The sequence below is a fragment of the Pseudochaenichthys georgianus genome, chromosome 1, assembly GCF_902827115.2.
Source record: "Pseudochaenichthys georgianus chromosome 1, fPseGeo1.2, whole genome shotgun sequence".
Lineage (NCBI taxonomy): Eukaryota > Metazoa > Chordata > Actinopteri > Perciformes > Channichthyidae > Pseudochaenichthys > Pseudochaenichthys georgianus.
Genome location: NC_047503.1, coordinates 16,367,501 through 16,380,931, shown reverse-complemented (window position 1 = coordinate 16,380,931; position 13,431 = coordinate 16,367,501). Strand labels below are relative to the sequence as shown.

General features: G+C 41.5%; 1 protein-coding gene across 1 annotated transcript; it reads right to left on the bottom strand.

Moving 5' to 3' along the window:
- Positions 1-10,397: 10,397 nt before the first annotated feature.
- Positions 10,398-12,788, bottom strand: calhm1b (calcium homeostasis modulator 1b). The gene is made up of 2 exons (XM_034090906.1): positions 12,243-12,788; positions 10,398-10,910 (listed from the first exon to the last, which is right to left on the bottom strand). The coding sequence occupies exons 1-2, from the start codon at positions 12,786-12,788 to the stop codon at positions 10,398-10,400; spliced, it is 1,059 nt and encodes a 352-aa protein (XP_033946797.1).
- Positions 12,789-13,431: the final 643 nt, after the last annotated feature.

The window sequence follows — 13,431 nt, the reverse complement described above, 5'->3', positions numbered from 1 at the left end:
TGCCTCGCAACTCTCCTCTCCCTCAGCCCTCCCTCGCTCCCTCTGTCCTCCAATCTGTAGGCAGAAGGAAGGCAGAATGAGCCCGACACTGACGAATAGGGCGCCTTCAAGCATGCTGCTGTGTGTGTGTCTGTGTGCGCACACAGCCGTGTGTGTGAGAGCGAGGGAAGAGAGAGAGACGTTTGCAGCAATGTCGAGGGAGGCCCCGGTCAGCAGCATGCCCAGATGTCCTGACAACCATAACAAAGCCATTTGTGTGAGGGGTGGAGGTCAGCAAAAGAAGCAGAAGACGCCACGTCATTCACTATTTCCTTCACTTGTACACACGGTTGTATTTTTGGAGCAGATTGTTATTCATATTTGCTTGGTTTGATCTATATATAAACATCTTGTCACTCTTTTGCAAAGGGAGAAGGAGGAAGGGAAGATGGGGAGGAGGAATCTGTGGATAGAGGGAACAAAGTAGGAAGTAAGGAAATATTAGAGAAGGAAAAATGGTAGACACAGAGAGAAAAAAGTCACAGTCTGGACAAAGACGTCCATCCTCCCCCACACCAGCAACCTTGGCTGGGGGAAGAACAGCTGTTGGGCTACTGGGCGAGTTGTGAGACGGTCAAGGGGGGGAGGAAGGGAGGATTCGATGAGATCCATGCCATTTTCCTGACATTACTGCTGAATACAGGAACAGCTGGATTGAGTGCACAGATGTATGAGCATATAAACACTGTTCCTGGACAAAGCATGTTGGGTGTTAACAGGTTTCAGAATCCGATGGGAAGTGTGTTGTTGGAGCTGCAGGGTTGGTTCTCATTGCTGGCTTGTGGAGGATGGTGGTTTTGTTAACAGCACGCCCTCTTGTGAAATATGATGAAACACATTATTGTCAACAGCTTCCTGAAGATATACAGATTGTGAGAACAGTGGCGGAAAGTATATTAACTTAAGAATTCTACTGAGATACAATTTTGAAGTACTAGTACTTTACATTAGTATTTTCAGTTTATGCTACAACATTTGGAGGCCAGTAATCTTCTTTTTACCCCACTACATGTATTTGATAACTTAACTTACTTTGCCGATTCAGGCTCTTAAAGAGGCCCTATTATGCTGTTTGGGTTTACCCCTCACTGTAGTGTGTTATAGTTTTTGTTCATGTAAATGTTCCCAAAGTTTCCTCCAGAGGGAGTCTCTCTCCACCCCTAACCCCCCCCCCCCTGCCTGAAACGCCTCAATTGGACTCCTTTGTTTACTTCTGTAACATAATGACATCACCATGTAACAATTGGTTAGCGCTTCTAAGGGGCGGGACATATCTTAGTGGTTGACCAATCTTTTAAATGATGTTTTATTCTAGGTAAAGATACCCAGCAGTTTATGAATCAAATAATATAAGGTTTATCTTTACCAGCTGTAACATTAAATGATAGATGAATAAAAGAAAATCCCAATCCAGTGATAATAAATATTATTCTAAAATATGTCATCCTGCTAAATTTGTATTTTATCTTAAGTACTCATGCTAGTACTTTTGGTCTTCATGAGTTAGATTCGAATGGATCTTTGCTTGTAAAAGGTATTTTTTACATAGTAGTATTGCTATTTTTACTTCAATAAAAGATCTGAATATTATATATTACCGCTGTAGGGAAACACAATGTTATATACAGCTTACTATAATGCTATTGCTTTAAAAGGATTTTTCATCACATAGAAAACAATTCCTTAATGTTTGACCAAGCAGTGACTGACTGAGCTGGGCACAACACAATGAGGGAGCAAGAGAGATGTAAATGTTGGCTTTGTTTTCTTAGTGACATGTAAATTATTTTCTTGTTTTGCATAAATCATTGCTTTTCCAAATTGGAAATAATAATAATACATACAGCATTGTAGGTTTAAGTCTAATAACAAGGTTAGAGGCTAGAAATTTGCCTCAAGGCCTAATAAATTATATAACATATATGTTCTAATTAAAAAGTTGTTAATTTTGAAAGCCCAGGCTGATTCTAGTGATTCAATTCAGTTCTTGTGATTATTAAATGTAGGCTAAATAACTCTAAGTCTTGCTTGGGTGGCCTCAAGTGGCAGTTACTGGGTAATATAAAAGGATAACATGTAGTATTGTGATCTGTTTACACCAAATGTAACATTATTTTTTAGTGTTGATATAGCATCTACAATGTTAGCATAGCACTGACCGACCCAAACTCCATACAGAATACATTACTAGCATTTTCAAAGTTAGTTGTTAGTTGTAGTTTTTGTAAGGTGCCCAGTTTATTTCAGTCTTTTGAAAATAAACACAAATTATTAATGGTCAAACTAACCAAAACTGTGCAAACTGGAATCTAATTAAGTAACGTTGGTTGAACAGCAATATCAAGCTAGCTAGCTATCAGCTATATGCTATTAGTCTTCCCAGACAAAGCAAGTCTGTAGCAGCAAAACATATGAGTGTATTGCATTTAGAAAGAGTGTTTTCTTGGTATGAATTCATCTTTTTATTTCTAGGAGACAGATTGTGTTATTACTTCTTTCTTTCTTCACAAGGTCCCTTTTTATAATGCAAGGAGCAGCAGAGTGGACGTCCACACACCACTTTTCCTTGCCCTGGAGATATTTATAGTGGCTTGCACTTGAGAGCAGCACAAACATTAACTAGCGTTGTCAATCAACAAAACTCTCCAGTTAGTACAGCGGATAAGCTCTCATATTATAAAAATTGTGCATTTTATGAGAAAAGCATGACATTTCTAGCATAGTTAGTGCATACCATAAGGTTTATTTTCAGATGTGGAGGGAAGTCAGATTTGACCTGTGAGGACCGTGAGAGGTCAAATCCAAGATGGCCGCCAGTCTCTCGGGTCAAATGTTCAAACACGCTTAATTTTGGAACCAAACATTGTAGAAAAACATTTAAGGTGTCATATCCAACTGAATTAGGGATGCCCAATCATTTGGTGATACCTTTGAGATCGCCAGAATCCACGAAAATGCATTTAGGTGCAGATAAAGGTAGAAATTGACCAAAAATAAGCTGTCAATCAGTTGAAATTTGCAAAATTGCAAATGATTTAGTGTGTGTGTGTGTGTGTGTGTGTGTGTGTGTGTGTGTGTGTGTGTGTGTGTGTGTGTGTGTGTGTGTGTGTGTGTGTGTGTGTGTGTGTGTGTGTGTGTGTGTGTGTGTGTGTGTGTGATATCAACTTATCATCAGCTAGATACATGACATCAAAGTAACAGTCAAATCCAAGATGGCCACCAGTCCTCTATGTTTAATGTCCACGTTTTTTAAAATGTTGGAACCAAACGATGTAGAATATAATGTGTCATTTAATGTGTCATTTCCACCTAAATTGGGGATGCCCATTCATCTGATGATACTTTTGAGATCGCCAGAATTAAAGACAATTAATTTAGATCAAGGACAAGGTCAAATTACATTAAAAACTTTTGGATTCGACCTATGCAATATAGTGAAATGTGCTTCAATTTTGAAACTATAGGGATAATAATACAAAATAATAGACCCATGGTGCTAGTCTATTTTAATGATGATAATAATACAGATCTAAATCTGACAGTCTCCAGAACAGAAACATAGTGCAGTGCACTTCAGTGCAGCTTTGGCACACTTGCATCGTCCAGTGCACCCTTTCTGGCAGCGACAGTGGATCAATTCATGGCACGATTTTGATGCTTCAGGTAGAGTGGTCCAAAGTGGCTGCCACCCAGTTGTTTCCTCTGTCCAGCCCCAGTCAGACGGCTCTGGCATCTCTGGATTCAAGACCAATGCCTGGTCCCAACAGTTGGCCTGGTAGCAAGTGCGCTTGATGTGCTGCTTCAGTGCTGCCTGGGTTGGAGGAATGTTCTCTAGAGATCTAGATTTCTGTGTGAAGAGCTGTTTCCTGGCATCATTCACCTCCATGCTCTCACTGGTTCGGTCGTACATCAGCACCACAAATCGCTCCAGCAGTAACATTGATCCTTCACTGACCTCACTTGGCATGCATAGGAATTCATTGAAAGCACCATTCACCTCTGGGAAAGACTTCCACGTTTCCCAGGCAGTCTTCTTCCCGCCAGTGAAGGCAGAGACGGTGTCACACCCGGTGAAAGTGTGAAGGACTGGGAGAGTCAGACACTTTGTTGGATTCATTGTAGCAACAATTTCATGAACAGCTATGTATTGAAAGCTTGATCCAACACCAAAGGCAACCCACAGCTCATCAGGAGCTATTTTGCTGAATGAAGCCACAGCCAGTACCACCACATCGGTATAAACTGTACATATGGTCACCTTCTTACACCCCTTTTGCACAGCATCTGCCACATGCAGAAGTCGACGAGTGTTGGCCTCCTCTTGAGAACACGGGGAAAGGCAGGCTAAGTAAGACTCAGCAGGAGAGCAGAGGACTCCACTTCCATCTGTTGCATACAGTTCCTTGCCCTCTGCGAGAGGAAGATGAACAACTCTGCGAGACAGGAAAGCAAACAAGTCGGTTTTGTTCTCATCGCATCGAAGAAAGTCCTTCCAGTTCTTTGGCATCACAGTAGAAGGAGCCACCCTTTTCCTGATGCATTTTCCCCTCTTTTGTCTGGTTGAGGCTTTCAGGCTGGCAGGTAGGTATACATCCCAGACAAGGTCAATGCGGCTTCCTCTCGCAACAGTGAGTGCAATCTACTGTTTCACCATAACATCTAGAGGGGCGCTGTTTCACTCTTTGTAAAATACTGAGAATGGGGGAGAGACGGGCCGGCAGCAACACACAGCAAAGGAGAATTATCTAAACAAAACAAAGAGTTTTTATTTATTTAAATTATAACTACAATCCGAAAAAACAGGGGAAGCCTTGCTTCCCTTGGCCTCCGGGAGAAAACGCCACTGAGGTACACTACTGTTTTCAAGCTGATCTGATTCTAGGCAGCGAAGTAGATCTGCTTTAACCCCAATCCGAATTTTGCCTCCAGTTGACAGAGCTGGTGGGGATCCCTGGTTTTCATGGGAGAAGAAATTGTCGATGTGTTCTTCTCGTGTTTGACAGGAGATGTACAGCCACGAAAAGAGACCACAGTCACTCTTCAGTGCTGCAAGCTGTGCCTTTTGTTTCGACTTCATCTTGACCGGTGGCCTACTGAACAGTGGCAACTTGTTCTTTGGAAGTGTTTGTGTGACAGGTGTTGTACGCTGTTCTAGCCTCTCTTTCACAAACGTGGTGTACTGCTCCTCACCAAGGGTCTCGATCCTTCTCACAGTTTCAGCCACTTTGATGTCCATGATGTCCCTTGTGTCAATGACTAGTAAATCTTGGCTGTGTTCTAGGAATGGATTTCCCATCTCTTCCAGCACTGTCACAAGTGCTTTAACTTCCTTCAGAAATGCTGCTTGTACGCCAGGTTGCTGGTCGTGATGACGGTGCCCAGTGTCACTAGCACTATGCTGTTGCTCAAACTCTGTAGTGATCCTGGACATTTCTGGCCTTGCTACCATCCGGCGTCTAAGTGCTCCTGGATTGCCAGTCAGTCCAATAGCCCCACCAGAACCTTTCACCATTGCATTGTTCTGCTCATGGCACTGGTCGAGTGCCATGGCAGAGAACTTGTTGCTGGTTTTGTGCACCACAAAATGTTCAGACTTGAATTCTGCTAGGACATGCGGATGTTTTTCAGCGAGAGTCATCATGTCACGGATGTGTACGGAAAGCCATCTGGAGTAGTGTGTGTGATCTAGGGCAAACATCCAAGGCATGATCTGTGTCAGGGATTCCACGTACAGCTGGAAGTTACCTTCACAAAGTGACCTGATGTACCGCAGCAAGAGAAGCTCCAATGACAGGGTCTTTAGCCAGTAGTCAAAGTGGACACTGGCCTTTGCTCGCTGTATGCACCACTCCTCAAAAGGCGGACTATCAGGTTGCATGGCATTAGAGTAATCAGGTGTGCAGTCTTCACTGTAAGCTTGTTGGAGGAGTGCATAAAGGCTTGCAGCTGTGAGTTAGTGCGCATGGCGGGTCTTGGTAAAATGGCTGGCATGTATGAAGGAATTTTCTGTTCCGGAACTTGCAATGTCAGCCTGTACCAGGGTGTTCGTCCAGCCACTGTCTTCCAGCCAGTCTCCCAGCAACTTCAATGTGTAGACCACCGAACATGATCACAAAGTGATCCTCTCCATAAGTGGCTGGCCAGGTCCACTGGACTTCCTTAGCAAGAGCATACAGTGGTTGGTCAGCTGCAAGGACAGGAATCTGACCAGGGTTCACGTGCTGAACTTCTGCCTTGACGATGTCCATGGAGTGACGTATCATTGCCACTGAGTGTGCATTGTCAATAAACAGAGGCAATAGTGCGGTTATTGCTGCAGGTGGGATGACAGCTTGTTGCGCATCAGCGTGGTAGGCAGACCACGATATCCAGCCACCCATGGTAGACTTTTCAACAGCTGTCTTGACTTTGCTGAGCCATGCATACATATCTTCTTTGGCAGCTGCAGCAGTCAGGAGGTTGGGAGGTCTCACAGGACCTTGTACAGCCGGCGCACTGAAGACCTTTGTCTTTAGGGCTGCTGGTGGCACAATTGTGTAGGCCAGGGGTGCCCACACTTTTTTGGCTGGTGAGCTACTTTTGAAATGACCAGCTCACCGAGGTCTACCAACCCAAAATAATATCCCAAATTGCAAGGGTTGCTGAATAACACGTTTTATTTATACATGGGATAACTACAATAGGGCTGCAACAAACGACTAATTTGATAATCGATTAATGAAATGATTAATGAAATGATTAATGAAACGATTAATTGACTATTCGGACTATTACTGTATGCCTTGCACAATTTCTCAAACGCTCTTATTTAGCCATCAACTTTTAGATTTAGCTTGAGGTTGTTTTAGGCATGTGGAAACTAACAATGAAGACAATAAAGATGAATACTTGATTCAAAAATACATATATTAGTACATTAACTTAACAAATTGTTTACAAAACTAACATTGCTTTTTATTTAAATTAAATAAATAATATTTCACATCAAAAGAAACAACAATGTTTTAACAAATCGTATTAAATAATCTGATGACAGAACTGTAAACAGAATAGCTGAAACTTTAACAAACTAAATAACTCTGTTACCTCTAATCATTAACCCATGTTTGTATCATTGAGTTAACTCCGTGTGTTGCTGCTAGCATACATACCTGATGTGGAAAAGTTACTCGTGGACGGGGCTACAGAGCTACGAGAAAGACAGTCGAACCCGGTGCATTCCTCCGTCTGGATGTGGTGCATTTTTTGCTAAATGTTTAGACAAATTGCTCGTGTTACTGCCCTTACATGCTAAACTCTTATTGCACTTTTGGTAACGAGCATTGTCCACATCGAGACGAGTAACATTTAACCACACCTTGGAGCGCTTCTCTCCGCCATCCCAGCCGTGTGTTGCTGCATGTAGCAGCCGCGTGTGTGTAAACTGCCCCGCCCCCTCGCACACGGGGGAGAGAGAGATCTCGTCACCATTCTTTCACACACACATACGGGTATTGGGCTGAGTGCGACACCGTACTTCCGGTATCCGCCATTTCACGCGAGGTGCAAGCAGAATATCATAGTCTATTGCCTTAATCAATATCTAGTCAACTCTAAAATACCACATATATGCATTGGCATGATAATATTATTGTGACAAGTGAAATTAGACGTAGATGCAGCCAAAATCGACGAAGGCCACTTTCAAGGTTCGTTTTTCCATACATCTGCAGGCAGTCTGTAAGGGCAATCCGACAACCCACACAGCTCTAGTTTACACTGGTAACGACCGAGAGCACACCCCTCAAGTCCAGAGATGTAATCCGAAGACATGCAGCGATTTCTTCGGTCGTTAATTCAGAAAAAAAAACCTAGTGCGCTCTGCCTGGCTACGTTAGCTAGCTGTTTATATTAGCACCTCCAGGATATTAGCACCTCCAGGAAAATGGCGTATTTATATATATATATGGCGCGCATTGCATTGTGGGTAGCTCGTGACGTCACTGTGTGTGAAAGAATTGGAAAGATCAATGGGATTTTACCTGGATAAATAAAGGTTTTGAATTTAATTGAATCAAAAATACACCGACCATAGACGCATTTGTTTTGTCTCTTTGCATATTACAAACGAGTTGTCGACACTAAGACTGCGAGATAATGTTTGTGTAGCAATAATACATGACCTTTCTCTTTCTCAACTCGCTATTCGGAGGGAAGTTGCTGCCTTGTGAACACTCCGATAATGCCTCTCCACGTTACCTTTCTTTAGCAAAGCGACGCTTGCTTTACAAATAAGGCAAATAAACTTTGAATGTGACATCACAAAAAAATATTCTTCCTCCCATTCTGGGTGGAAGTGGTATGTCTTTAGCTTTTTGCTCGGTCCCGCACTCATTTTGTTGTTTGTCTCTTGTTTGTCTCTTTAACTTAATTTGAGTTTTCCCGGCACTTGACTGATTTTGTACCACTTTGCATTCTGGGTTAACAGACTGGAAAGCGATAGGTCGCTTTTTCTGTCAATCAAGTAAACTCCTGAATGAAGTGGCAGGGAGGCCAAGGGAGGAGGGATCAAAACCTGTTTTGTCTATTTTAACGGAGCTGGATTTTTTTTTTTATGAATGACTCGCGATCTACCAGCATTGCTGGGCACCTCTGGTGTAGGCTGATGGCAGAGGTGTCACTGACTTGGTGGAAGAGCCACCCTGACCTGAAATGACCTAAATGTCTACCTTGTCCTTGTCCAATTCAGTTGGAAATGACACCTTAAATTATTTTCTACATCGTTTGGTTCTAAAATTAAAAAAGACGTGGACATTAAACACAGCGGACTGGCGGCCATCTTGGATTTGACTGTTACTTTGATGTCATTTATCTAGCTGATGATAAGTTGATATCGTTGGTAAGGCGGGACCATAAGCTATAATTATCCAGGATTTATTTACCTGTATGGCTCAAGAAAACATAGAACTCTACAGAGAATGCATCTATACCCAGTTAGTTGAAGCATGGATATACACAATACATCTGCCACCAGCACACACACACACACACACACACACACACACACACACACACACACACACACACACACACACACACACACACACACACACACACACACACACACACACACACACACACACACACACACACACACACACACACACACACACACACACACACACACACACACACACACACACACACACACACACACACACACACACACACACACACACACACACACACACACACAATAAATTATTTGCAAATTTGATCTAAATTCTGGCAATCTCAAAAGTATCATCAGATGAATGGGCATCCCCAATTTAGGTGGAAATGACACATTAAATGACACATTATTTTCTACATCGTTTGGTTCCAACATTTTAAAAAACGTGGACATTAAACATAGAGGACTGGCGGCCATCTTGGATTTGACTGTTACTTTGATGTCATGTATCGAGCTGATGATAAGTTGATATCACACACACACACACACACACACACACACACACACACACACACACACACACACACACACACACACACACACACACACACACACACACACACACACACACACACACACACACACACACACACACACACTAAATAATTTGCAATTTTGCAAATTTCAACTGATTGACAGCTTATTTTTGGTCAATTTCTACCGTTATCTTCACCTAGATGCATTTTCGTGGATTCTGGCGATCTCAAAAGCATCCCTAATTCAGTTGGATATGACACCTTAAATGTTTTTCTACAATGTTTGGTTCCAAAATTAAGCGTGTTTGAACATTTGACCCGAGAGACTGGCGGCCATCTTGGATTTGACCTCTCACGGTCCTCACAGGTCAAATCTGACTTCCCTCCACATCTGAAAATAAACCTTATGGTATGCACTAACTATGCTAGAAATGTCATGCTTTTCTCATAAAATGCACAATTGTTGTGCTTATCCGCTGTACTAAGTGTGTTGTTATGATGTTTTACTACCAGCCTGACACAGCAGTTCGGCAGGCTTCACTTTACAGACTTCAGATGTTTGCCAAGCCCTGTCCCACAGAGAGCCGCGGCACATTGTTTTACAGTAATTCATCACTTTTAGCTAAAATACATTTGATATAAGGGAAAAAGACAAAAAAAAACAGATGGGCACCCAGCAGACATATTTTTAAGTTGGCTGAAATGAATGTGAACAAGAAATATGTTGACAGTCATATTAAATTAATGCCATCAGTCAAAAATATATATCGCAATTAATTTGTATATTCTAACTCACTTTGACAAATTACTAATACTAGCTAATAGAAACAAAAATAATTCTGAAAGTCAAATACGAGCCAATGCAAGCTTTTCTTATCCTCTTGAACGTTTCAGACCTTACTGTAATAAACCGCCCATTCCTTTTTCGCCACTTCATGGGTGTGTCCATTTACTAATCCATTGGCAGCTCCCTTGGCGTTCCCATTCAGTTTGCCATTGTTTTCACCCTCCATGTGTTCCTTTCTCAGAGCCAGAGGTGGCTTACAGGTGTGCCAGTTCCATAAAACCTTATTCATGTCATCTTGCGCTCTGATACCCATAAGTTTTTCTTCGTCACTCCTCTTATCCTCCTCTCCGTCGTCACTGTCGTCCTTGCCGGTGGTGCGATGGTGGTGGAGGGTTTGCATCTCCCCGCTGATGTTCTCAAAGTACTGGTGAATGCAAACCTTGGCGAAACTCTTGGCGTGGTCCTTGCAAGCCTCGTCAAACATCTTGCGCTCAACGTCGATGTAATGGGACCAGTACTTGGTCTTGAGGAAGGCAGCTTGAGAAAAGCATGGACGAATAGCTCGGATCAGGAAGGCCGTTAAGGTAATCATTAGCAGAAACATCCATCCACATGCCTGTAAAAAATAGATACTATTAAATGTTTTGGTGTGCCAAAATTACCCCAATTCTGAGCACTCATTAATGATAATAAGATGTACGAAAGTAGATAAAAGAAAGATGGCCTTTGATTAATATTGAGTTGTGTTTGTCTTCTTGCAGATACTGAAGTAAATTGTCCTATATGTGACCAAAAAAGCATCTCACTGAGCTTCCTGACAGTTCCATAGCTCATTAACAGAATATGTATATCAATAGACTTTTCAGAGACATCTTACTTTTAAGCCTGTATAATATGGCCTGCGGCTGATCAAAGACTTAAAGAACAGAGTGGGTGTTTTTTGGATGGATTGAAATAGGTCCCAGTGCCATGAATAATACATTTAGAGGCTTATCTATCACTCTAATAAGCGGAGAGGAAAGCTTCAGTGAACTCAAAGTGCAAAGTCTGGTACAGATTTAGGTTAACTACAGTTTTTGAGGAATGGAGCAAAGAAAATGTAAGATGCTTCGTCATCATATGCTGTGTTAAAAAAACGGATAGCTTAAAGTTTCCCAACTGTTGGAGACACTTACTGTAAATCAACTGATTAATCCGACTATTTACTTTATTATGTTCTATTAGTCTTTACATTATTAGTTGTATTTACACCTGTGCCTTTTATAGACAAGAATCATGTGCTCAATAATGAATTCTGTTGATTTACAAAGTAGCAAAATAGAAAGACGGTTTGATTATTGTTATTTTCAAAGGAGAGGGTAGCTATGGTACAGTAGCCCTGAGAGCCAAGCAAGACAGAAATCAGGTTCACATTTAGAGTATTGCACCATCCTTGTTTTTTTGTCAGGTTTTTTGCAATGCAACTCTACCCCTTGTTCTGAAAAGGACTCAAGGGGGGGTATTCATTTCTACAGTGCATTACAAAAATGAATAGGCAAGGCAATTCAGCTATATTGAATGCTCTTATTACTATCTAGCAATAACATCTAGCCATGTTGTCTTGGTTAGCTAGCTAGCTTTGCTGAACCCACATCTTCAAAAAACATGCTAGCAGTAACTTATTTTTGTTCAACAATGTTGGTGCTTTTTTCAGGAGAAGATGGAAATAAATAGTTTTGACATTCAGCAAAGGGCTGCAGGTCGGATTTATACCCAGGTTGCTGTTAAGAACCTAGCACAGATACTTCTAATCATCACATGGTGGCCTCCTACGCTAATCAACCGTGCCATTTAAGTGAAGTTTGGTCTTTATAAGTGTCTAACCTGTCTCTGTCAAAGCATACCAGGTTATGACCCCTCAGTTTAACATCATTCACAAAAAAGTGAAAAAATAAAATCCTCTGGGTACCTGTGATATACATTTGATGTATCGCGTGGCTGCGTCTCGTATTTCCTGGTGCTCAAATAACTTTTCGCATGGAATCCTGGCCAGGAGTTTGAGCTTATCTGTTTCTGTCAACCCGTTCATGACACTGTAATTCCCAAACTTTTCAATGTCCAAGTTGATGGTGAAAGCACAGAGGAAGCTTTTCCCATCCATGAGGCTGACGGAGACCCACACTGCTGGTGCTATCAAGGATCTCTGTGTGATTGAGGAAAACATGTAGCGAAGGATCGTTGGATCCTTGTGCCGTTTCCCTATTGGTCTTTTCCATTCCTCCGCGAGCACTGACACATTATTGTTCAACACAAACCCTAGAAGAAAGAACCATATGGGTGGAATGATGAGCAGTCCGATCCCATAGATGTAGTTGTATTCTGGCATACAGGGGCAGCTGAACTCGAAGACCGAGTACATCTGGGCACTGGCAAGTGCCATGATACCGCAGATCCCATTCATAAAAGATTCCTGGTTGGCTTGGAGGAACTGGAACATCATACGAAACTTATCCATTTTGGGAGATGTGGTGGATCTTTAGTTCAGATGGGGTTGAATCTGTGAAAGAACATGCAATAGGAAGTTGGAACTCATTCAGTGGAAAAGTGGTAAAAAAAGGCCCCACATCATGCTGATTCTCTTGGCACTATGGAACACATAATTCACTTAAGGTAATATTCTATTTAAAGACTTTCCATTAAGTGTTGAATTAAGAGTTAGAAAGTTCATATTCAGAGATTGAAGATTAGAGTCAAATGCTTGGACATTGTTCTGGATTCAGAGTTATGTTCAGACTTTTACTTTGTTATGCTATGTTTTAAAAGATGTTTCTTGTCTGAACTCATTTTAACCTATAAGAATTCAAATATAGTATTATTATTATTATATATGAAGGATGACCTATTCTATTAGCAAAATGGTACCATACTTATAATGCCCTGACTTTTCTTCTTGACCAGATTTCATGAAGACTTTAATCAGTTTGTCAGAGTATTATTAGAAAAGTGATATCTATTTATATTACACTGCGTGATTAAATATAGATTTAATTAAATAAAAAACAAGAACAAAGTCAGGCATCCCAATGATATTGATCAAGAAGGAATTTCACAAAAGTACACTTACCGTTTTTATTTTGAGTAGATGAAAAAACGGAAAG

Excerpts from the sequence above, each read along its gene's own strand:
- calhm1b (XM_034090906.1), bottom strand. The coding sequence starts at position 12,788 with ATGGATAAGTTTCGTATGATGTTCCAGTTCCTCCAAGCCAACCAGGAA. Across the intron at positions 10,911-12,242 it reads ACATCAAATGTATATCACAG|GCATGTGGATGGATGTTTCT; the intron begins GTACCCAGAGGA and ends TATTTTTTACAG.